A 26,191-nucleotide genomic window follows, 5' to 3' on the forward strand; every position below is an offset into this window, starting at 1 on the left:
TATATATAATTTAACGCATTTATTCTATGACGAATGCATAAACCTTCTTTTCCCCAGAGTTTGGCATTAAAGCTGACTAAAATAACTTGGCTCCCAGTGGTTCAGTTCTGTACATGTTTGGGTTTCTGGATGGATTTAAACCTTTAACTCCTTTTACTTCTGCTTTTTTACCAAACTGTGACATAAATGTAAAGAGATCTGCTGAGGGTCAGGTGATAATCTCACAAAGCAGATCTCTGTGAAACAGCGGGACTAAGAAAGAGACAATAAAGTTGTTGATAAAATGTGAAAGCTGTTACCTTTTTTAGTTTTCTTGTATTCAGCGTAGAAGCGGCTCTCCTGTCCTAAACGGTTCTGCTCTCTGTCAGCTGTCGAGGTTTTTGTAGGAAGAAATCGCTGGACAGAGTCCAGCCCCTCTTTATTTCCTCTCTGAATCCGTAAAGTTACTTTTACGCAACAGCAGCTTCCTAAACGCGCCTGGCAGATGACGACACAACTTATCCAAAGTTAAATCTAGAAGTGATTAGAAACAGAGCTAACATTTAATACATCTAGAAAACATGAGTTTATAAACCTTTAACTTTTTTGTTGGTTTGTTCTTGTAGTTAATTGACGGTATGGTTAGTTTTATTTTGAAAGAGAGCGCTGTACTTCCGGGACCGCTTAATGTGATGCGTCTAGCTTGGAGCACCTTGGATTCTCACCTTGGGGACCCAAAGGATAAAGCCCCACGCGCGCAAAGCACACGCACGCGACTCCAATGTGACGTCAAGTGAAAAGAATAATGACTTTTTCCCCGTGAAAGAGTCCGCTCCGGGTCACACACGTCCACTCAACCCACAGGCCTGGTGCTTCTTATTCTTAGGCAAATTGTCCTTTTCATGCAACAATTTCAGACACAAGAAACAAAAAATAAACAAAAGATCAGGATCGGGTCCAGAGGAAGGAATACGGAGCAGATTATGTCACCTTGGAGCCGTCATCAGTTCGTCCTTCACTCTGCTGACTGTTGGGAGGTCAGCTGCGCACTGATGTCCTTTTCACTCTGCACCGATCAGCTTACAGTGATTCAGTAGCCCGGCTCATTTTCTGCGCACAGTTATGAAAAGACACTTCTTTAGTTTCACAGTGAGTCTCAGAAAGCGCACAGATCCCTGAAAAATGGATCCTTTAGGGCAGCGACGCCATATCAAGATCATAAATGTTCACAGTTGTGCCAGAATATACTGATAAAAATCCATAAATAAACAGTTAAAATATTAATAAATTGTTGTAAAAGTAAGCTATAGCACTTCTTAAAATTAAATAGTACTGAAAATCTTTTCAAATTGATCAGTGCCTCTAGAATTTACCTTTTTTTTCTTGCTAATTTAGAAATATTTGTAAGGAATTTCATGACATTGCGCTCATAGTGACTTTAAATTCATCAACTACCTTGATGTGAAGTAAGACTGTGACAGCAGTGCAGTAGAAGTAAGAAATACTGCCACCTTCAGATGGGAGTTATAATCCTTTAAACCAAATGTTTTTGACAAATTTCTTCTTGTTTGCTTTTGTTTTAAATTTATTTAAACTTTTGTTTCTTCCTTTATTACACTATGTTCAATAAAATCAAACTAAATTTTCCCCAAAAATTTGCACTACACTTATACATTCACGTGGAAAAAAACTTAATGGAGTGAATCTGTTGATTTTGTGTGAATTTCCACAAACATGGAGTCATGAAAAACTGTAAGGAACTGATTTATGTAATTTGGGCGTATAGATATAAAATTACTTTGATTTAATTGATGAGATAATATACAAGCACATAACTATTGTCTTGACGTTTCTATTCATGCATTAATCTGGACACTAGAGGACCACATGAAGAGCCGAGGCGGCCAGATTTGGCCCCTGGACCTTGAGTTTGACACACATGATTTAGAGTAACAATTACAGCTGAAAAACTAGAAATTTCGAAAAGATTCAGTAACCTGGTTATAATAACTTGTCAAAACTTGTTTGACTTAATTTTAGCATTTATTTGGTCATTTGCAAAGATTAAGAGTTACAAAAGATTAAAATAATCTCAGATAAAGAATACAGAACATCCAGATGACAGCATCTTATGTGTACTATAGTACAGTCAGGACAGTCATCAATAATATGAGGAAATGTGGAGCTAAGTTGACAAAAATGAATAAAATAAAAATAAAAAATGACCTAAAAAGAGTTGACTGTGAAACAGAGTGCAGCTGATTTCTGCCTTAAATGAGAGGACTCATTTTGGCTGCCTGGTATTTTCCATCACCCACATCGCTGCTGTGTTTAGAGTACAAACCTAAGCAGCAACCTGTCGTTGTCAGGATCCGAGTCTAGATAAAACACCTGAAAGTGTTTACACTCCAAGCATATCAGGATGTGGGAAACGAGTGGAGAGTTACCACTCAAAACAGAGCGCAGATAGGTGACCTACACAACGTGCACACTAACAATATATTCAGCTGTTTACAGTAGAGCCCATGAAAATTAATTACACACTTAGGTTTATTATTAAGGAACTCCTTTACTGTCTGCCCTCACTAAATACTGTATACAGCAACATTACACCAAGCTTACATGATCCCACTCTGGAATAACTGGAGATGTGTCCATCAGAGTCCCCCAAACTCCTGAATGTCTTGAAGCTTTTCTCACTGAAGCTGAATTTCTTGTTGAATTTGAAGATTTTCCTGCAGCTGCAATATCCCACCAGCAATTTCTTGTATTTCACGTCATTTTGATGCAACATGTTTAAATTAGAAAATACTTCGTTACCCCAAAGTGACATTAAATGCCAGTCCTGAGTAACTGATCAAATTGTCAATCATTTAATATTTAAAAATTACATAACCAGACAGACCGAAACGTAAAGTTAAATTAACGTAAATTTTGGCATTTTAAGAACAAAATGACAATAATTTATATAAGTAACAAAAAATAACAAAATCAGACAAAATAATTTTTTTCCAAATACGTTTCTTTCAAGTAAATTTCTTTAAAAAAACAAAACAAAAAAAAAACATTCTCAAGTAAATGTAATTGAGTAACTATTTAATATCCGACTCTGCCAGTAGCAGTTGGTCTTTGACTGAAAGATGTTGCTAATTCATGTAATACATTCGTGAGGATTTTGCTAGAAAAAATGCAGTACATTTAAGCCAATAAACTCAGAAATTTTGAGATTAATCTTTCCTAAAAAAGAAAAGAGAAAAAAAATCACATTTGCAAGAAAAAAATAAAATTTTCAGAGTAACCTCAGAGATTTTCTAGACAAAAACACTCAAATTTATGAGCCCAAGTAGTAGAACGTTTGTGAGAAAGGACACAAATTTAGAGGTTTTCTAGAAGAAAACTTGAACATATTCAAGTCAAAAAGTTGTGACTCCTTTCTTCTTTTCCTATCTATCCCTAATTACATTATAGGAGTGATTTCTGATTAATTTTTTCACAGCTTCACCTGTGCTAATAATATGTTGGCAGTGCAAACAAAGCTCTAAATACATATGCATTATATAAGCTGCTATAATGGATTTTGTGTTCAACTAAGTTGATTTTTTTTGCAAAGAAATGTTCACAACAACCAAGTGAAAATTACCAGTAAAGCAAGAAAGTGTGATTTGAGTCATGAGCTCCATTGTTTTTATTATACAACACAATTGCACACAGGAATAAATCGATATATGTGAGAGACATTCTTTATCAAATCAAACAGATTATAACAATTATTATTAAAAATGACACAAAATACATTAAGGCTGGTATTGCACAATTAAAGTAAATATTATAAAGTACTTTATTAAACATCTAAAAAATTACAATAAATTACACAACACAAGCCTAGAAGCAGTTCAATTTAAAAAATAAAAGGAAATCTCAAGTTTTGCATTTTGTCTGCGTGAGGAAACAGCACCACCTAGTGGATGAGACAGGTTAACACTACTCATCCCAATAATACATGAATGGCGTTCATAAAAGATTGAGTTAACACATGCTGGCTTATAAGAGCTTCTCAATAATCAGAATATCACAGAAAACTAATTTATTTTAGTGATTAAGTTCAAAAAGTGAAACTTACAAATAAGAAAGATGAATTACAGACAGTGCAATATATTCCAGGTGTTTGTTCAATAATTTGGATTATTGTGTCTTACAGTAAATTAAAAGCCCAAGAAGAAAAACAAGTCTGTTGGTGAGATGTACCACCAACAATCTCACAAAAATGGTTTTATTGGCTCTTTTTAAATACTTCAATCTGAGAAACTCAGTTGTGGTAAACTATAATCGTCTAAATTAAGATAAAAATATCACTCACTTCGCAGTGAGCTTTGCAGTAAAATACCTTTTCGGTTTGGATTTTCTTCACCAACATTCAGCAAATGATGAGCAGCACTTCATCAGTAGTGATGTGAACAGCGACAGAAAAACACACTTTGTGCAGATCATTATAAAACTGGCCAGTAGTTTGTAATAAAAATTAACAAATGATTGTAAAACCTGAAGGTTTTCCTAAGAAACTTAAAAACTGAGCAGCGAGTTATGTACCTAACATGAATTTGATCATTTTACAGAAACTCTGAAATGACTTTTCAAATGACTAATACAAAGAATCACAGAGTGTCATTAGTGTTTCTGGAAATTTCCTGTTTTCCTTTGGATTGGCTCACAGTTGATTGGTTTTTGGGACTAAACTAAGTAATTGTGTTGCTCTTGTTGTCTTCTATTTGATTTTAAACATCAACATTAAACCAAATCAATCATTATTTGGTGAACTGAAGCCCACCCTCAGCTGTATTATCTTAGTTTTTAGCTCTACTGACACAAGCTGGGGCAGGTGTCAGTGTGCATCCTCGATGATTTGGGTGAAGTGTTCTCCCGTGTACAGACCGTAGTGCAGCGTGCCTTTCTGCGCCGCGGCCCACGCCATTTGGCGGCTGGAGAAGCGAGCGGCCCAGTTGCCCTGCGGGTCCACGGTCACGACCCCTCCAAGTCCCCCGACTCTGGACTTCATGTGGGCCAGGCCCAGATCACTGGCAGCCTCAGCTGACTGGCCTGGGCAGAGAGGAGAACAGAGCGATTCATAAAACATGATAATCCTGTGGTTCGCTTCCACCAGTCAGAGCTTAACGCACACTTAGTTTTCTCTAGTCTGGTTTTTGTTTTAGTGGAACAGGAAGGCTTCCTCTTAGCAGCACATACACAAGGTGGATTGACAGCGCTGAGACCCTCCTCTTGTATCTGATTGGCTGCTTCTGGGAGAATTTTCCCACATTTTGTCTCATATTATACTGTTGAAACATAGCGACAATTTTAACAAATGCGTAGAAAAACATTTTTAATAAAAGTTACATTCTGCAGCTTTATAGTTTATTGCACACTGCTACATACTGCCCCCTTCTGGGCATCTTACAAGTAACAGCATGAAGAAGCTGCATGTTGTATTCAATGATGTGATGAGAATCATTATATGCTAAAAGGAGGAAGAGCCACTCAGATGTTGGTATTTCTATCCTTTAAAACATGTTTAATTTTATGTTTTTATATCTTAAAGATGTTTTTATATTCCTTATTTTGGTTTGCATGTTTGTGTTTTTTAATCTAACTATAGACATGAAGTCTGCTAACATTGATTGATTGATTATTGCGTTTTTCACAGTGCACAAATCCCAGTCCATCCATTCAGAACGGATGTATTTGAACAGGCTCCCTGTGTCAGCGTTACCTTGCTCCATGTGGAACAGGATGTGTCTCGCCAGCGTGACCTTCATGATGGCCTCTCCGTGGCCCGTAGTCGACACGGCTCCTGACATATTGTCAGCATAGCCTCCACTGCCTGAAGCAAACATCACAACAACACGGACGCATGTTTAAGGCTCATATTTACTCTTTGTTTAGGCAAACGTCTATTGAACTGTTGGAGCCGTTTGCTTCTAACATAATGAAAAGTGTAATGTGTAATTATGTTTGGGAAATGAAAAATGGGGTGTCTTTTTGTATAAGTGTGAGGTTACAGAACATGTTATTTGTTTTAAACCAAAGAACAATCAGCTGAACTGTGACTCTGCTTTGTTTACTTATCCTATAGTCCAGATCTGCTGGTTAAAGTTTAACAGTCTTGAGAAAGAGGAACACTCGGCTATAAAAACTTCTGAGCTGACTTCATTTATTGTTTTACAAGTGCAAATCGAACGATGCATTTAGTTATTGCTTAACGTTCTCTCTCCAAATGCCAACTATCATCCATCCATACTCCATAACCTCTCCAAGGTGCCAATGATATGAGGTTTTGCATCTACAGAACTCTGCATTAATGAAGCGAACCATTAACTCCTCAAAGTATTCTGGAGTCGAATGTTTGTGCATCTGCCTCACAGCTGAAGCTTGGCCAAAACCGGGTCGCCTCATCATCAGCTGCAGGTGTGAGGACTGACCGATGCACGGGGTGTCGCCCACTCGGCCTTCCATCTTGTTCAGCATTCCTCCGGTGGAAGTCGCACACGCTACGTTGCCGTCGGTGTCGACTGCCACCGCTCCAACGGTCCCCATTTTCCCCCTAAATGAGGAAACAGGTCAGCAGAGATTTCTTTAGATTAACATCAAATATGGACAAAAGCTTTCTATATAAAAGTTAAGCAACATTTTGTCTTTTTTTAGTGTAGATTCTTAAAATGAAGTGTAAAGAGACATTTGTCATGGAGTACAATCTGCTCCAACTTTGGTATTAGTGCTACTATTCATTAATCAACATTATAGTCATGATGGCAAAGATTATGAGCAGCAGGTTAGGAAGTGCTAAAAAATGTGGAGAAAAGCAATGTTCCTACAATAAAAGCACAACTGATTTTCTGCACCTCATCCAAAGAGATGTCTTAGGCAAAACAATCACTTTGTGAGTGTGCCTCATATTTCTACTATTATTAAAAGCATAAGAAATGTATGGATGGTTCCTACAACCAAAAAAGTAAATAAAAATAATGTTAAAAAAAAAAGACCTGTTCCTTATTTTAGTTGGGTGACTATTTGTGAGTTTCGCTAAATATAAACAAAAAGACAACATCAGTTATCTCAAATACTACTACACTGCAAAAACACAAAATCTTACCAAGTATTTCTGGTCTACTTTCTGGTGTAAATATCTTAGTAAACTTGAAGAAAGACACACTTAACTTAAAAGCACCTTTCCAGCAAAACATAGAGGCTTGTTTAAAGTAAATACTTCCTTAATATTGCTGAAAAAATACTTGTTCCATTGGCAGATAAATTAACTTATAAACAAGGGGAAAATATCTTGTTACACGTGAAATAATCTGCCAATGTAACAAGTACTTCTTCAATAAAATTAAGAAATCATGTACTTAAGATCAAGCCTCTATATTTTGCCAAAAAGGTACTTTTAAGTTAGTTTCGTCTTATTTCAAGTGCACTAAGATATTTAAACTAGAAACGAGACCGAAACTATTTGGTAAGATTTTGTTTTTGCAGTGAATCTTTAATGAAATCCAGTATTTAGTTTTACATTTGGCACTCCACAGGGTTGGCGTCTGGGGCCAGGTTTTTTTTCCAGCGCATGCGGGAATACTCCGTGATGAGGGACTCCTGAGGAACCTCGGGAACGCCCATAGAGCGAGCAAACTGACTGGCACCCTCCGCCGTTAGACAGGCATGGCTGGTCTGAAGGAGGGATCAAAGGTCGCGTCGGTGACATACATTCACAGTGAACACTTTCAGGACAGTCCAAACATTTCTGCAGCTACACTGCTGCCTTCTTTCTTTTTCTTTTCAAAATGAGATGCAGAATCACTTTGAACGGTTTTAAAATGTCTATTTAAAATAAACACCTTGTCCATGACAAGTCTGGCCAGCTGGACTGGGTTAGCTATGTTGCGGACGGCAGACACGGCGCCGCTGCTCAGCGTTTTCCCATCCATCACGAGGGCATCCATCTCCACCTCCCCCTTCAGGTTCAGCACTGAGCCACATCCTTAAAAAATATATGAGAAATGACTGAGTTTGTGGACAAATCCGATGGAAAACGTCACAAGCTTAGGACAGGACACCAGTTTTTTTGTTTTTAGGCTTCCAGATTTTAGTTTGCTTTTTGGTCTTGAAGACATTTCTTTACCACTTTAAGCTTGTCAGATGGTATCCCTTCATGCTGGAAAAACTGCAATAAGCATCAGAAATTTTTTGTTGCTGGCAAAACAATTCCTCATTTTTGCTCATGGAGGAAATTTTGATCCCAATTTTACTTCAATGCAGTGTTGTTAGAAGCAAAGTCGGAAGAACTCAATTTAATCTGGGCATACAGATACACACACTAGTCTGATGCTAAGCTTAAGCTAGCTCTGTACTAGTGGAAACAAGACTCTACAATCCATACCATCACTAGAATCTCTCGCCTTGATATTTTTAATAATGCACAATTCAGCTTTTTTAAGCTTTAATATTCTTAGCAGCAGAAAGTAAGAAAATAAGTCGTAATTTAAACTTGATCTTAGCTCTAATAATCTACAAACAATGAGAATTCTCACCACAATATCCAAAGCTGAAAGTGTCCACTGCACAGCTTTTTGTTGCATAGATATATTTTTAAAAAATCCTGCACAGCAGGAGCTAGTTTTAGGTGGCCATCTCATTTTTACAATACCTGCATTGAAAGATGGATTATTCTCCAGTAGCATAGCAGCCTCCACCACAGCATCCATACTGCTGCCCCCTCCCTGTAGGACTGCATACGCTGACCTCACTGCAGAGCACACTCCTGAGGTGGACAGGTCTGAGCGCTCTTTGGGGATGTGACCCGCCCCCCCATGGACCACCACAACTGGCAACATGGCAGTCCCCTGGAAAAATAAATCTTAAATCTGTTATTCAGATTTACACTGAACAAAACACACGTACTCCTTTTTTTCTCTCCGTCTAAAGTTGAATCAGTGCAAATTGCCCTTGTTTTAGATCAGTTGGAATTAGCAAAATTATTATTATTGTTAAATGCCACAATAATGAGAGAGAGAACATATCAGATTTATTTATTAATATCTTCAAAATTAGGTGTTTACATACAATTAGCATTAGCTTTGAACTGAATGACTTGGGCTAAACGTTTTGTGTTTCTCACAATAGTTAGCTGGAATTTCTTTATGTTGACCAATAGGAGAGATGCTAGCTCTGAATTCCCATCAGGAACCCCCACAGCCTCCGTCCCCTACTGTTATTTTACATCTAGAGTCAGAAGAAAAAAAACAAAAAAAAAACAAAAGAGAACACAAAGAAAATAGAAATAAATCGGTAAATTATCAGAAAAATGAGAAAACAGGAGGCAAAAACGTAATAGAATATGTGACTTTTATGTCACATATTCTCATGTGACATAAAAGTCACATGAGAATATGGAAAAATTAGAAAAAAACAAAAAAATAAATTAAAAAAGCAAATCTAATAAAACTACATTTGACAGATTTAAAATAAAATAAAAAAGTAACATGTTAAACTAATACTGTTGAAAATGATATACAAACATTTTATGTTGCTGTATAATCACATAAAACGGGAAAGTTCTTATTTTTATACACTGCTGAGCACATTAGTTACATGACCAAATAATTAATTTTATTTTTGCTTTTTTTGTTGCTAATTTTGGCAGGGTCGGTCCTCCATATAAATCTATGTATTAGTTTTCCTTTTTGAATTACATTTGTATTACTTTAATATAGAGATTCACCTGTACAGACTAGTAAATTTCAAAGATGAAGAAGTCGTGTTTTTGTAACAGTGGTAACACCAGTTATACTACTAGCTGTGCCAAAACAAGCCTTTGCATTCAATAAACCCTTCGTAAACCACACTTCCGCACATAAATGCAAATTAAGAACAAATGATTTTTTTTAACTTTAAAGCAATTATTTAGGTAAAAACAATAAACAGTTACCCAGTAAAAAAAATAAAAATGCATAAATAAAAATAAAGCACAGAGAAAAAAAAACAGCAAGCAGTGCAAGGCTTACATGCTGTCTCCAATGAAACCTTACTCTAAAGACTGACCTAATTCCTTATTAGCTCTCTGAATGCAGGAAGAGCGACGCAATAGCTGTAACTCACCAAATGTTCACATCTACACCAACACAACCTTTAAATATCACGAACACAAACGGAATAATATATATCTTTTCTTACCAGAATATCCCCGTGACTAGAGGGAAAGCTAGCAGCTAGCAACAGTACATCCGGAACTCCACAACGAGCCGTTCAAAATAAAAGCCCTTTGCATCTGACGCAGCTTTTATTTTGTTAACTGACAGAATTAGCTTAGCAAGTGAAGAATAGACGTGATTTTGAGAAAGTCAGTTGAGTTGTAACAGGTAAAGAGCGTTTTGTTGATACATTTCTGAAGCTTGAGTAAGTTTTGTGGTTTAGATTAACATAAAATAGAATAAAATCTGATTTCCAAGCATATTTGTTTTCTTCAGAGCCAAACTTGCCAAGAAGAAATCAACAAATTAGAATATGTATTGTTTTGGGTCAGCCTTTCATAGGGATCTTCATGTCTCTATTTGGACAAGCTAAATATAGACATGGTTTTCTCTAAATGTTAGCCTTAATTTAATTAAAGCTAATGAATTACATGTCAGCACAAATATATTTGACTGTTAAATAACTAAAGGTATTCTTGATCAATAACAAAAAAAGTTAGGTATTTACCAGTATTGTTTATTTGTTACATGAAATTAGCCTTACAATTGCAATTGATTTATTTTTGCAACAGAACTCATCTTTATTAATATTTATTTTTATGAATGGCTTTATTTTCTGTTTTCAGTCACTCAACGCAAACTTAAAGCAATAAAAATACTTAAAATATTCTGTAGATAAATGCAGATAGAAAGCTGGATTTTGGAGGATCCCTTCAGCTGCACCATAAGCTGACCGTGGTGCTGAATTAGGCAGATTTCAGGTTGTACTTTTAATTTACAGCATTGCCCAGTCATGTGACCAGTAATTTTAGCAGTCGCTCCAAGACTCTTAAAAGCAAGCTAATAAAATTTAAAATATAAATAATGGGGTCAGTATTTAAAGTATTGGCCAGATTTGGTTCTAAAATCTCTTGCTGATAAATTCAGCCTCCATCTCCTGGTTTGTGGAAGCATCTGCACGCCTACATGTTTTAGTTTACACTCACTTGACCACTGCTAACCACTGAGCAGTCCCATCATGGGCTATAATTATAATATTGTTCAGTGACATACTGTAAATGTCATATGGCTGTATGGTGTGGTTATATAGGAAACCTCAGGCTCTCTCCAGAATAGTTTCTCAGCGGATTATGAAACAAGAAAGAAAAGATTATACAATTTCTAGACTTATACAATTCTACAAGGTAAAAATTTCCACTTAAATGTATTATTTTCCTAAAGTATCATGTTATAGTTTATAACTTTCTATCTTTGCTTAGTTAGCTTGCTGAATCACCTTTATCAGTAATAATGTACAATACTTTCTACTATTATTTAACAAACTTGTTTTTGTTTCCTCCAAGCGAAAACAACTTATTATAGCCAAATGTCTTTCTGACAGTCTCATATGTTGTGGTTTATTCAGATAATTGCAGCCATGCATTAAGAAACTGGAAAGTGCCTTTTGTCAGATAAAACTAAATTATTATTATTATTATTATTATTTATTTATTTTTTATATATTTTTTTCTTCTTCTTTTAGATCAGAAGCAAAACACTATGTGTAATGGTAATCTAACACATCACCTGGTGCACATAGTTAAAAAAAACTGCAGTGGCAGCATCATGCTTTGGGAAATGCTTCTTCAGCAAATAGGAAAGCTGGTCAGAGTGGAAGAGAAGATAAATGGATAAACAAAGAGGAAGAATCCCAGAAGAAAACATTGACTCAGATTCAACCACACTCCACTTTGTGTTGGTCTATGACATTAAGTTATAAAAAAATACACAAAGGTTTGTGGTTGCAACATGTTAAGATGACAAATAAACAAATAAGTAAAAAAACAAACAAACAAAGTTGAAATAAGTTTGAGAGGTACAGTCATGATCAACAAAGTAGAATATGTGGTCCAATGAGGCTCATATGTCAGATTAAGTATCTTTTGAAAATAACATCCTTTAGATTAAACCCTTATTTACGCATAAAAATGTTTAGTTTCTGTTCTGATGTCATATTATATATGTTAAAGTTATTGTTTGTATTAGCTGTAAAAGGAAATATCATCATAAATAACAAAATTAATGTGTGTAAGTAATAGGCATGTTGCATTAAGCAACAAATCAATTAATCACATAGTAAAATAAAATTAGCTTAATTTTAATTTGCATGATTTATCATTTTTCTTTTTTTTCTCTCTCTCTTTCTACCAAAAGCTGGATAACAAAAGTCTTCAGTCTGATGATTTGGAAAAGCTAGCCCTTTTTCAAAGATTTTGTTAACAGAAACTTCATTAATCATTTTATTTATTGTTTTGTTTATTTATCTTATTTTTAATATTTAAAATGTTTTCCAGTTCCAGAGTCAAATCTTCAATAGAATTAAAATTTTATTTAATTCTTTGAGAATGCGTTCTTGAATTATTATGCCATTACCATCATATTACTTGAAGATGGTCTCAAAATAACAACAATATCGTTTATCGCAATAATTTCTGGGACAATTAATAGACCAGCAAAATTTGTTATTGTGTTATCCTGATGCTGAAATATCTAAATTAACTTTTTCAACATTCTGTTTTATTGAATATGACTTTTGCAAGAGTGGATATTTCTGTAACTCTTCCTTTTTTCCTTTGTCTTTGCTTAGTAAATAATAACAGCAATGCTTATTTTAGAGATTTAATCTGAATTCGTGGTTAAAAGCTGATTTTTTTAATACGCATATATTGCTTAATATAGAAACAATAATGCTAATTTATGTAATTTACGATATGATCGTCATCATGTGGTCTCGTAAAGCCACAGTGCATCCTTGAGGAACCACGTATTTCCTGTGTGTGTGCGCTAAGGACCGCCGAGAGCGCGCATCATGACGGTGAGTGGAGCCCCCATTCTCAAATGAAGGCTGCTCGCTCCCGCGGCACGGTAAGTGAGCGCGCTTGAGGGGCTGCGGTCCCATTGACGGTTCCGTCTCCCTGACAGCAGCATCAGCATCAGCAGCAGCGGTGGCGGCGGCGGAGCTGGAAAACAAGAAGTTACCGCCTCGCCCCTCAGCCACAGGAGCCAACCGAGCGCGCCGACCAGAGAGAGCCGTCTTCAGGGAGCCCTCCTCCCCCTCTGCCTGGGCACAAGGACGGAAACGAGGTCCTCTTTCCCGTGCGCCAGCGTCCCGACTGACCGCCGGAGATATGGGCTCACCGTAAAACGGAGGTGGTGGAGGGGAGAGGCGGGCGGGTGGGCGGTGGGAGGGGGTGGGGGGAGAAGACAGCGGAGCAGCAAGAGGGAGGAGAGGCTGAAAACGGCAACGGGAACCGAAGCGCTAAGGCCACAGTCACCGCAGCTAACACCACCCCGGGCGCCCCCGCCACCGCCATGGGAACTCCGCATCAGCCGCTCCGACCGCCGCTCCATCAGTGGGCCATGTCGTGATCCGTGGGCTCCTCCAGCGGGTTTTTCATCCGTGATCCGACAGGAGGGAGGAGAGGAAGGAGGAGAAGGAAGAGGAGCCGGGAGTGAAGAAAGGTGGTGGTGGTGGCAGGGAAGATGTTCGCCTCGGTGGGCCCTCGGGGCGGCCCGCGCCCACCCGCCGCTCCGGCCATCCCGGAGCCGGACCTCAGCCATCTGACGGCGGAGGAGAGGGACATCATCATGTCTGTGCTGGCTCGGCAGCGGGCGGAGGAAGCCAAGGATGAGGCCATGTTAAAGTAAGGGAGGGAAAAGAGGAAAAAAATTAGTGTGTGAATGTGTGTGTGTGTGTTAATGTCATTTTTGGAGAAGTCCAGCACCTCAGATCTCTCTGAACTGAATGTTTCATTAGGACTTCCACACTGAATCTTTCCACGCGTGTGTGTGTTTGTGTGCGTGTGTGTGAGTGTGCGTCCTGCTGGAAACTCCACACAGAACTCACTGACTCACAGGCTCTTATAGGCTGGAGCTCTGCGCAGGAGGAACCGTGTATGGGGCAGAAGGATAAAATCAGGTCCTCATGTACTCCCAGTGACTGCTGGGAAACAGAGCAGAGGCTGACACTCTGTAACTACTCCACACATTTCAAAAGAGGAGCAAATTTTCTAACCTGCACTTCTACATGCAGAGTTTGTGCCTGAGTCAGGCAGCAAGTAACTGAGCAATACCTGACTTATTTCTCAGCCTTGGATGCTGCGGCTAAGCGAAGAACAGTAAAAGTAGAATCTTCCCTCTGCTGGGTTTTATCTGTGCAGCATCCATCTCAACAGCTGCTGTTCTCAGCTCTGGGGTGCGGCTGAGCCTTTCCCAGCCTTATGCACCGTATGTAGGCCAATGCTGTTGCAACAGACATCTCACAGGCTGTTACAGAATCAGTCGGCCTTCAGCAGCAGTTCAAAGGTACCAGTGGAATCTGATTTTCTTTTTACACTACAAAAAAAAAAGAAATGCATGTAGGGAAGACTGAGGGTTTACAGTTGATGTGCAGAGTTGCAGCCAAACCACCGTCTCCTCCAGGATTAGAAAATCCATCAAGTTGAAGCTCAGTGTTTCTGCACAGTCTGCATACAGGCTGCATGCACAGATGAGCAGATAGAAAGCTAGAACGACCCACCTTAGTGAGGCGCTCCTCCAGCTCTACGTCCCTGTTCTATTTTAAGCCCACTGTATGGACTGATGGCCCAGCACTGGAACGGAAGATCGATTCATTGCATCTAAAGAAGGAAATGTCCAATACGTAGCTCTCGCTCTAAGTAGCTCTGCATCACTGCAACTAAATGTAGTCGTGTCATAGCGCAGCAGCTGAAAATAAGGCAGGCCGTCATGTCCTAACCCACATTAGTGCCTCCACTGTTTGCTGTCACCACTCTTTAGATGGGGATCATCGAGAGGAAGTGGTGTATGTGTGAACAGAAAGGGTGCACTGGTTTGCTAATACATGCATGCCAGATACACTAGCTGTACGGTAGCGTGGGCTGTGATGCGGAGAGGCAGAGTTTACACTACACTCGGTCAGTTTTTATTACATAAAATGTGGGGCTAGCTTACTATAGAGTGCTTCGGCTACATCACACAGCCGTGTGCTCTCTGATATAAGCTGGTGCATTCTACATAAAATATCTCTGTGGCTAGCTGTTTGATAACCAGTGCAGTTAGATAAAGATAAGCCTGAAGAAGATGCTATAGTTTGTCTTTTTGCACACACTGGCCAGTGCTGCTTTTGACTGGACGGTTTAGTGAGGTTCGTGAATCTGCCACATGTGGCAGAGTTCAGACACGATGCTCACACTTTGCTTTCTAGAGAGAGAAAAAAGTAATTTCATGTTGATGGAGGGAACCTGAATTGATCTCTGGTTTTCTAAAGCCTTCCAGTCTCTCACTGGGGTTTTTTTTACGAGGGAAAGATACAAACTTTACGTCTTTCATTATCTGACAGAGAACTGTTCTTACAACATGCTTGACCTTCCATCTGTTCATATATCAGACCATAATCTGGCAAACACCTTTCCCCTGTTTGTGTAGGTTAGGGTGGACTTAAAGTTTTACCACGATATTTTGTGGTAGTATTGTGATAACGACGAAAGTCATGATAAGAACTGTTGCTTCTTTTTTAGGTAACTGTATAACAGAGCAATTGTTGCCTCGCAAACACAAATACTGCTCTATTTTTAATATACTTCCTTAGGAAACCAATCACATTGAGAAGTGTGATTTATGTCACTAAAGTGCTCACAGTAACTGCATTTAATCATATTTATTGATATTTATTACAGTGGAGAAAAATAGCAAAAATAATCCTGACAATACGGGAAGCTTTAAAGGTTTTTAACACATCATTATTTCAGATTTATCTTGTAAACGATAAATCAAAATTTGATCAGAAGACGGTGGACGGTAAGAACGAGTCTTCACCCAGAACGGACATTTAAAGCTCTCATGGTGCCTGGACTGAGAAACCTGCTGGTCTTTGGTCTGTCAATGAATGACAACGGATTGGGTTCCAATATGGCCGACTTTTCATCTATCTCTGTCCTGAGTTACTCAGATTCCCTGCTGGAAACTGTCTGTCTTGCTGCTATGGCTCACAACTCAGGACAACATTACGTCAGGGGGCGGAATATGTACTTGAAACAAAACACCATAAAAATATGGCTTTACATAGCAGATATATAGTTGATAAACCTGGATTTGAACCGCTCTAGTTCAAAATCAGGCATACCTACACTGGCAAACCTAAACGGGTATTTTATCCTGATTTTAAAATTTATGAAATCTTTATACTATTTGTGAAATCATAAAAAGTAGATAAGGAGTGCTCTCTCTGGGTGGCATTCATGCTAAAACCAAACTCTGCTTTTAAGGTTTACCTGGATAACTGTAGTTTGGAAGGGCCATTATCTCACACCCTCTACACTGCAAAAACACAAAATCTTACCAAGTATTTTTGTTTAGCTTCTAGTGCCTTTGTCTTGAAATTACACAAAACTAACTTCCAACTAACTTTTCAGCAAGATATATGAGCTTGTTTTAAGTCAATAATTCCCACTGATGTAAAAGTACTTGTTTTACTGTGAGATTATTTCATTTTTCCCTTGTTATAAGTGAAATAATCTGCATTTTTTAATCGATATTTAGGAATTATTAACTTAAATATGAAACAAGCTCATATTTATTTCTGAGAAATTACTTGTAAGTTAGTTTGCTTTATTTCAAGTGAGCCAAGATATGTGCTCCATACACCAGATCAAAAATACTTGGTAAGATTTTGTGTTTTTGCAGTGCAGCTGCTTCTGTCCCACAATAAGGATCAAATATGTGTCTTAGCATTGCACATGGTGTGGCATATGTGAAATATCTTAATGGACATGCTGTCCATGGCTTTGTTCAAAGCGACCTCTGTGCTGACCGTCTCTTCTCTGTGAGGAACAGAGATGTTTTATTGGTAGCACAGTGAGTGTTTGTCATGAACAAACCAGTGAAACTGACCTGTAATCAGTGGTTTATTTGCTCCGTATAAACTCCCAGAACAGAATCCTTTGCTACGTCTAAAGTTGCTCAGATTGTTTCATAACGAGTGAGTGGGGTACCCACAGTGCTGACAATGAAAAGACACGTCTTCTGTTTTAGACAGCGTGGGTGTTGGCAGGGAAATCTCTCCTGAGTTCCCTCTGTGATCAGACTAATCAGAGCGCTGCTCATGTTTATTGATGAGGAAGTTTTGAAACACGCTGTGAATGTGTCACTGGACATATTGAGATCATGTGATTGTTGTCTGAGGCCTGTCATCCATACCTGAAGGCGTCCGAGCGGTGCGGTAAGATCAAAGAGTCAGTTTTATTTGCTTATTCATACGAAGGTTTGAAACACGATTGAACAAGTGGCAAGAAAAACTTTGTTGGAAAACTTGGAAGAGGCAAGCTTGCATTTGTGCAATCTTAAACACGCACAAGGTAAAAAGATGTCATAGAAATGAAATGATGCTTACATGCATCTAAATATGGACGAAAGATTAAAGGTGAAGAGCTGCTTTATTAGCAAGATACAAACGGTGTGTGCTTTTTCAGAAAAAGCAGAAAAATACCTTTGCAGAAAAAAAGTTTGTTGCCTTTGTTGCTTATGGAGCTAAATTGGGGCCACAAAGTTTGTTCAAAAAAGTTTTTTCAACCTTTTTTTGAAACTGAAAATAAAAAACTTGAATCTGAAAAGTAGCTTTGTTTTTTTCAGTTTCAAACTTTTTATTTCAGGTTGAAAATTGTTTTTCAGTTAATTTTTTTTGTAAGTTTATTTTTTCAGATTCAAATCTTTTTTTTTTTTTCAGTTTCAGAAAAAAATTTTTGCCCAAACTTTATGGGCCCAATTTAGCTCTATAGAGGAGCTTTATCAGCTTGGGAAATGTTTCAGCAGAGCTGCTGTTCTTCCACACTGAGAGGGTTCAGAGTCGGGCTGTTAATGTATCAATATGGATGAAAACTGAGATTAAAGAAAATCTGGCTTATTGTCAACATAGAAAAAACTGCTCGCTCACTACATGAAAAGTACATTTACACAAAGTTATCTGTTGATATTTCAGTGCAGTAGAAAAGATGTTAAATGCAGAAACCAAATCAAACTTTCCATATCCGTGTTAGAGCTGAATTTGGAGAAAACATATGGGCTAAGCAAAGGCTAGTCTTTAAAATATGAACTAATATAGGCATAAAATAATGCTTCTAGGTGTCAAAACGTTTTAACTTGGACAGTTATGGGCAATCAGAAGAACCCCGTGTGTCTTTAGGATGGTTTTTTTGTTGAAAGAAAATGTTTGTTTTCTTTAAAGGCTTAGGTTCCTCACCAGAGGTTGCATATTTTACATTGGCTCTCTAACCATATTTCCCAAATTTGTATGTTTCAGAGAGGAGAAGCCGATTCAAGCGAGGACAGTGAACCTGGTCGGACAGAGGAAGCCTCCACCGCAAAATGACGTCAGGTGAGTGGAAAACTTCTTCATCCCCACCCACCTGAAGCTTTGCTGTGAAACCTACTTTACTCCTCCGATGAGCACAACACGAGGCCTGTAATGTGACGGTTCGGTCTGAATATTTTCACCCCTGGCGTTTATAAAGGAGACTTCCTGATAAAGATCCACTGAAAGCTGCTCTGATTGACCATTTGTCTGGCTTCTCCTCCTGTGAGTGCTTCCCTGTTCAGGTTGCTGTCTGTCATCTGTTACACTGCAGCCACGGAGTCCATCCTGAGACGGACACGGTCAATGAGCTTAGTCTAGTCCTGGTATTGCGGAGTCATCAATAAACGTCCAATGCCTCCCCGTGCTGTGAAGTCGCTGGCTGAAAACTCAGTTTGGTTTTGGATGGAAACTTGTTTCACATCCAGTTTTAGGGTTTCTTTAAATTTTCAGTAGATCCAGTGAATGTTGGGCTGTAAATATGCTTTTGGGGCGCGGGAAGCCGTCTGGATTAAAAAAACAAACAAAAAAGCATGAACACTGTATGCGCTGGGTTTTTACCTTAGAATGGCCAACTCTCTGTTATTCCTCTGTCAATTTGATACAGTAGAGGCTTCCACACTTCTCATATCTGTGTCCTCTGTCACTTTTATCAGCAGTTAAAACGGTTGAATCCGTTATTAACAAGTGGTAACCTGTTTTTCCGAGCCGCCTTTAAACGCAACATGAGCGCTTCGACGCTCACGCTAGGTTTACACCTGTGAAGGAGACCTGCTGCTGCTGGGCGGAGCTACGTAGGTGTGTTAGAGTCATGGCAGCAAACCAACAAAACGTTTGGAAACCACTGGGGGGGCCCAGGAGAAAAAGTTTGGGAACCACTCCTCTAATGAATGTTAAAGTTTGGGGGCTGCAAATGTGAATAAGCTAAATGTTTGATCCATATAAATGCTAAATATATAGTACTTATTTGATTTGCAACAATGACTGTTAACTCTGGCTTAAAAAGCCAACTTCTGCTTTAAATATAAGTTTAACAACAGATGCTGATCCAAGCAGTTTTTTTCCTGAGGTAAATTGATTATTCATAACACTAAAAATATCAGTTATATTGTTTTAGATCTAATATTTTTGTAATTAAGTTGGAAATTATGTTCTTTTTGTCATTTTAATTTTCCATAGATTTCAACATTCCCACAAAAAGAAACATATCCGTGTTCTTTTCTGCAAAAGAACAGAAAAGAAAACCTAAGAACAGAAACAAAATGGGATTCTTTAAAAATGACAACAAATTTCCTGAAGTAAATGTTTATCAAACATTTTATGCTGTCACTGTTTTTAAAGTCATGCAACACTTGTGGCTCTACACAAGTCTTATTTAAAATATGGCTCTGGATTGTAAATGTTGCATTAAGCTGATCTAGTACAAGGCATGAGATGGTAATATTCATGTTTGAGTTTTAAATAGTTCCTTTTTAAATAAAGTCAAAGTTCAACGTATCATGCATTCAGCTCTGAAAAAATGCACCGAACCCCATTGAAAACCTCCTGGTTATTCCACCAAATATTAATTTCTGAACTCTTCCTGAGTTAAAACATTAGTATTGTTGTTCTAAATGAGTATGAACTTGTTTTCTTTACATTATTTGAGGTATGAAAGTTCTGCATCTTTTTCGTTATTTTGACCATTTCTCATTTTTTGCAATTAAATACTACATTTTTGCTTGGAATTTCAGACATGTTGTCGGTAGCTCATAGAATAATAAAAGAACAGTGTTCATTTTACTCAGACGTATATCTATAAAAAGTCTGATCAATACTTAAATCAAACATTATAGAAGTTAAAGGAACATTTTCCAATTTAGCTGACAAAGCCACTTAAGGCAGCTATCCAGGACGCCATATTTTAGGGGGCAGCACAGAAAACAAAACAGGAAAATGTTGTCAGCTAGAACTGAAAAAGTTTCAAATCCATTATTTGCCTGTGAAGTCATCGGGAGTCAGATCCTCCATGTCAGTGTAAACTCTGTTCTTAGGAGCTTCTGTCTGATGTAAAGTTTGCAATTAAGAGTTAAGCTGAACTTTCCTAATGACAGTAAGCTGCTGCTTTGAGGTTAGCCTTCTCTGGAATACAGCTTCCATCTTTGCTCCAATTAGCAGAGACAGAAGCTTGATGTTTTGGTCTGAAGCAATTATTTATTATGGAACCACTCAGTGATGCTCTGTCCTTTACCACATTTAAGTTAAGGCAGTTTCTATGTCAGTGGTCAGAAATAGAAACATGATTTGTCAGGGTTGCTTGAATCTAATTCTGTCATTTGATGTTGATGTGTTTGAAGAATCATCTGTGAATTGTTTTTTGATTCAGTGACACCATAATAATAATAAAAGATTGATATTTTAGGTGTTCTTTTTGTGTGAGATGTAAGAGATTATTTCATAGTTTAACAGTTGCATATTATCTGTTTTTCTGGTTAATCTCATCATATGGAGAGTATTTATTTACTTACAGAAACAATGTTTTTCATATTATTACACAAAAAAGTGTTCAGTTCACTGAACTGCAGCCTGAAAATGAGGGTATTGTGTTTTTAATTAACATAAATTAACTATTATTAATTTTTCTTTTTTTAGGAGCATAGTGTCAAATTGAACATTTTTGAAATTTTTTTTATTTGTTTTTTTTAACCAAGTTTATAGACATTTAGAACAATTCTTGTTTATGATGGGAAAGGCAAGAGACCATATCTTTCAAGTTTACTCAGAAAATGAATGCATGAACGCTTTAATTCAAATATAATTTAAAAGTTAATTTATTAATTAATCATTTAATACAAAATTCTTATATTTTAAAATTTTGGTCTGAGCCTTTTTAAATCAAATCCTAAGATATTATTATTCAGGACGACTGAATAATACTCTGCAGCTCTGTGACATTTTTATTTCTTCTCTCTATTTGTTTCATCAAAAGATGAAAAAAAGTCTTTATAATTTCACAACAATGTTTACTTTAAAACTCCACGGGGGATGTAGCTGGTAGCACTGTGGCCGTGCAGAAAGACGGTTTTGGGTTTAAATCCCGGCCTGAGTTTGCATGTTCTCCTTGTGCATTGTACCATAACTGTTAGGTTGATGGGTATCTATGAATTGTTCAGCAAAAATATTGATCCTAAAGTAATAAACATGACCGCTGGCTGAATAAAAGGGACTATTCCAAATCACTTAGCTGACAGAAACATCATAAAAGTTAATATCAACATGAATAAATGATCTGAACATGTAGCTATTGTTTGTGTGATAATACAAACAATATAATGATAATATTTTCCAGATTTTAATGTAAATTGAAGAACATGAGGAGTTATTTAGGTAGTATAACTTTGCTCATAGTCCTGAATCAAATTATTGAATTTTCATCAAAGACTCAAATTTTTTGCCACACCTCTGAAATATTTTGAACTGAATGACTGACATCTGTGTGGCACATTGGTACATACACAGTTTTTTGGAGTTAGACTTTCACTGTGACATGCTGGTATGTAAACTTCACTTTATTTGACCGAATGTGCACAAGACTTTAATGACAATGTCATAAATGTGACATGACACCTGTCCTGAAGATGAAGGAGTTTTCATGAATGTTTACGACTGTTGTCAGGAAACACTTTTAATGAAAAATTGCATTAAAAGTGTCATTATTTGGTAAATAATTATTCTTTTATTGAAAAGTTGCATTAAACCTTGTATTAAAAGTCAATTAAAATGGTCAACTTTGCATTAAAAGTATCATTGTTTACCAAATGACACTTCATGACAACAGTTGTAAACATTCATGAAGACTTCTTCATCTTCATGCCAGGTGTTAAACAGTATCATGTCAGTGTTATGCACACCCTGTAAAATAAAGTGTTACCTAAACTTATTCATATTCCTTATGAACCTAAAGAATCAGGAGGAGATCAGATAGTTATTCCCTTCACTGTATGTTGCGTGTTACTCAATGTCAGGTAATGATTCACTTAAAAGTTTCGCAATGTGTGAGAAACGATGTGGGCAGAGAAACCTGGATGCTGACTGTCATTTCCTGCCAAGGGTTTTTTGTACGTCTGATCGGCTCGGTACAGACAGAAGCGGACCTCTTTTGATCTGTTGACTAAGCTGCTGGCAGTCCGAGAGGACCGCCGGAGAACACTGCTTGTTTTAAACTTAACCCCTGCGTACTTTTAGGACTTAATCTCAGCGGGGTTTCAACTTTTAATAAGACCAAAACTTCCAGAAGTTTGTCAGTGTGTAGGAGACCGAGTGTTTCTTTAGCTAATCTCCATACAAAGGCTTTGAAAGACATAATTTAATTGACTGATTGCAGCCTTAATAATTACTAATCAAAGGAGCTTTTCTAAAATGCTGTAAGCCAATGCTTTCAGAAACAATTATTTTATATCACATTTAAAAACATATTGGAACCAGATAACTAAATGGGTCTGGTCATATGTTTGTATCTTAGTCCATGCCTCTCCTTCCTCCTGATGTAAGGGCAGCATGGTGGAAGGATGTTTACGCCTCACATCAACAAACGTGATTGGCCAGGTGTCCCCTGTTAGCAGGGTACCATGGCGACGGCCCAGCGGCCCTGTAGTAACCTCAATGAGCCTTGGGATTGGCGAGGAGTCACTTCCTGCCTTCCTTCAGGGATTGGCTGCGATCCTGGTCTTCCCACGAGTTTCTGCTCCAGCTGGTATCTGGAAGACACTTGACCAAACTCTCAGTTGTTCCTCTGAAGGGTTCAGTTTTGTAATTAGTCTTTAGATGAGACAGAAATTAGGTTTTACTGGGTAGGAAACAAATGCATTGATTGAATATTTTATCATATTATCATCTAAATGTATGTTATTTTAAGCGTATTTGCCTGTAACCATAACCTGGGGTGTTTGACCAATACTGGATGGTTCTTCCAGGAAGGGTTATGAATTGACTGTTGAAACACAGATAGTGTAGTGAAAGGCTGTGCTTGAGTTTCTGTGTTGTCAAAACTTTCTAATAAAATAAGTATAATATATTAGAAAACTTAATCTGCCCTTTAGTTGGAAAATTGGAGTCAGTTCACCTCTTCTACTATTTGTACCCAAATTTCTTTGTGTGGATTTCAGACTCCAAACAAATTATTAATAATGATATATGTTTAATTAATCATTAAAATACCAAATCTCAAAAGCTGTAATTTATTTGTAAATGATTTCATAACAGATAATATTACACCCTATGTGTGGCTCTGATCTCCAGTTGGCAGATGATTATTATAAAATGTGACGTTTTGTCTCCTGATTAAATCAAAATAAAACTAAGCGACATCCCACGAATAGGTATTATCTAATGGAGACAAGCAGCCAGTGGATTTTACTTTTGTGATGAAAAAATATCCTATAAAGTTATTTTTTCCACTCAGGATGGCTACAAATTACAAACTACCAAAACTGTAAAAGTAAAAAATAGTAATAAGCAAAATTCCTGAAAATACATTAAGGGCTCAATAATTTATTTATTTATGTATTTTATTTTATCTATTTTTGCTAAATTCCTTTACTTTTCATCTCATTTAATTGTGCTTTTTTAATTCACTGGGTGTAATTTTCTTAGAATTGATCTTTTACCATCCTAAGTTGTAGTTCAATAAAAACGCCCCAAAATTATCCTAATTTAATAAATTTCACAAACTTTTATAAAACACATGTATGATTCAGCAATTTATTTACGAATTATTTTGGTGAAAATGTTTTATTATGTCCAACTTTTTCTCTAACTTCAAGAAAAACCAGATGAAAAGTTGATCTGAAACATTTAATTGTGACTAAAATGAAGCGACCTGCAAATGGTTATCCACTTTTTGGAGGCAATGTTGTGCCTAAAAACTGATTATTGCATGAGCAGGTTTCTATGATGGTGTGTGACAAAATGTATTTGGTCATATGATTGGAATACACTTTCCATTTTGCATGTCATCTGTTGGAAGCAGAGGATTGTAGATGTGCAGCCGGTCTGCTCCTGGATGATCCTTCCTAGTGCCTTCCAGATCCAGCAGTCGGTTGCTGGAGGAGCTTTCCAGTGCCGTTATTATGTCATGCATGGGATGAAAGATGTCCGCCGTTGATGATGACGTCTTGGCTTGCAGCCTGTGTCCTCTCCTTCTGCTCTGGGTCAATGAGGAGACAACTGGACTCCTAGATCAGTTTGTCAAGTCTTTTCATTTTTGCTTCTAACCCATGAAGAAAAGGTTGATGCCACAACTGGGGCAAACAGGTTTTCAGGAATCCCCCTGCAGTCTGATCTAAAATCTGCTGTTATTTCTAAAAAGTGAATTTTGGTAGTTTGGTGAAGTTTATTTAATTCAAATTAATTTCAAATTCTGATACTGATATCTGAGGTTTAGTATCCGATATCTGAAAAGCAGTGCTGAATTGATTTAAAGCATTTCTTTTTTAAAACACAGACATAAAATGTATTGAATTACAAATTACAAATATTTGATAACATGCCAAAAAACAGCCCAAATTTAATTTGTTCAGTCGTTACAATTATTAATCCAACAACCAATGTAAAATAAACTGAAACTGACAAAAACAAAAGAACGGATTTGTTGCTCAAATCTAAAAATAAACTGCAACAAACCTTTCAAACGGTTCAGAAAGTGCAGTTAGGAGTTTTAAATATAATGTTGAATAAATAATAAAGCATGGTATCATTATGCATAGAATTAAACTGAATAGATCTATTATTATGAATTGGAAACATTGTCACCGATACCTGAACTAGATTTTTTTTTAATATCGGAACCAATACAGATATTAATATCGAATCGGTGCATTTTTATTTCAAATTAATATATTGAATCCTAAGTATTCACAACCACAAATCACATAAATCTGCTTGAAAGATCTATTTTAATTTACATTAATACGCTCAGTGGAGACCACGTTTGAAATTTCCAAGCTTTTTCTAGAAAATTTCTGAGATTAATAATAATAATAATAATAATAATAATAAAAATAATAATAAATCAGCTTTTTTCAAGACAATTTTCACAGTTTCAAACTCAGAAATGTTCACGTTTTTTAGTAGAAAATTCTCTGGCGAAATGAAAGAATTTGTCACTACAAATGTATGACCATATTTGCAGAGTCTGCGTGACTCACAGGATACGCAGCATACGCCTGAGTGTGTGAGAGCCTCAGGTCTGTTTTGTGACATTAGTATTATCAGCTTCTTGAAGGATTGTCCCATCTTTATTTTTCTTATTAAGATCAGAACAGAGGCCAAACATGACCGGCCCTTGGCTTCCAGCCCAGCGAGATAACTGATGCTCTAACATATGATATAATAAATTATATGTCGGTTTCACAGACGAGGCTGCACTGTTGCCTTGCAGCAAGAAGGTCCTGGGTTCGATTCCCTGCCCCGGTTTTTCTGCACGGAGTTTGCATGTTCTCCCAGTGCATGCATGGGTTCTCTCCGGGTACTCCAGTTTCCTCCCACAGAACAAAATCATGACTGTTAGGTTAAGTGGTCTCTCTAAATTCTCCTTAGGTGTGTGTGTGCGTGTGTG

The 26,191-nt window shown here is 37.3% G+C and overlaps 2 protein-coding genes across 22 annotated transcripts in view; one reads left to right on the forward strand and one right to left on the reverse strand.

Moving 5' to 3' along the window:
- Positions 1-3,836: 3,836 nt before the first annotated feature.
- On the reverse strand, positions 3,837-12,527 carry asrgl1 (asparaginase and isoaspartyl peptidase 1). Of its 2 annotated transcripts, none has more exons than XM_016671140.1 (7): positions 11,802-12,527; positions 8,669-8,864; positions 7,860-8,002; positions 7,538-7,692; positions 6,453-6,574; positions 5,744-5,854; positions 3,837-5,073 (listed from the first exon to the last, which is right to left on the reverse strand). In XM_016671140.1, the coding sequence occupies exons 1-7, from the start codon at positions 11,913-11,915 to the stop codon at positions 4,859-4,861; spliced, it is 1,056 nt and encodes a 351-aa protein (XP_016526626.1). In that variant the 5' UTR covers positions 11,916-12,527; the 3' UTR covers positions 3,837-4,858. The 2 variants fall into 2 exon arrangements, with proteins under 2 accessions (XP_016526626.1, XP_007551488.1); XM_007551426.2 differs by lacking the exon at positions 11,802-12,527 and adding an exon at positions 10,195-11,743.
- Positions 12,528-12,697: 170 nt separating this feature from the next.
- rims1a (regulating synaptic membrane exocytosis 1a) overlaps positions 12,698-26,191 on the forward strand; it is a 73,651-nt gene continuing 60,157 nt past the window's right edge. For all 20 annotated transcript variants that reach the window (XM_016671118.1, XM_016671124.1, XM_016671125.1 and 17 more), the window contains exons 1-2: positions 12,698-13,894; positions 18,547-18,621. In XM_016671118.1, the coding sequence (XP_016526604.1) occupies positions 13,734-13,894; positions 18,547-18,621 (236 nt within the window). In that variant the 5' untranslated portion in view covers positions 12,698-13,733. The remainder of the gene's footprint in view (positions 13,895-18,546; positions 18,622-26,191) is intronic.

This window comes from Poecilia formosa, unplaced genomic scaffold (assembly GCF_000485575.1).
Source record: "Poecilia formosa unplaced genomic scaffold, Poecilia_formosa-5.1.2 Scaffold42, whole genome shotgun sequence".
Lineage (NCBI taxonomy): Eukaryota > Metazoa > Chordata > Actinopteri > Cyprinodontiformes > Poeciliidae > Poecilia > Poecilia formosa.

What these genes read in the sequence shown, in the direction of transcription:
- asrgl1 (XM_016671140.1), bottom strand. Translation starts at nt 11,915, where the DNA reads ATGTTTTCTTCTGGGATTCTTCCTCTTTGTTTATCCATTTATCTTCTC. An exon ending in CCAGACTTGTCATGGACAAG is followed by an intron (nt 7,693 to 7,859) that starts GTGTTTATTTTA and finishes TCCCTCCTTCAG; the next exon opens with ACCAGCCATGCCTGTCTAAC. An exon ending in CCTGTTCCACATGGAGCAAG is followed by an intron (nt 5,074 to 5,743) that starts GTAACGCTGACA and finishes CTCTCTGCCCAG; the next exon opens with GCCAGTCAGCTGAGGCTGCC.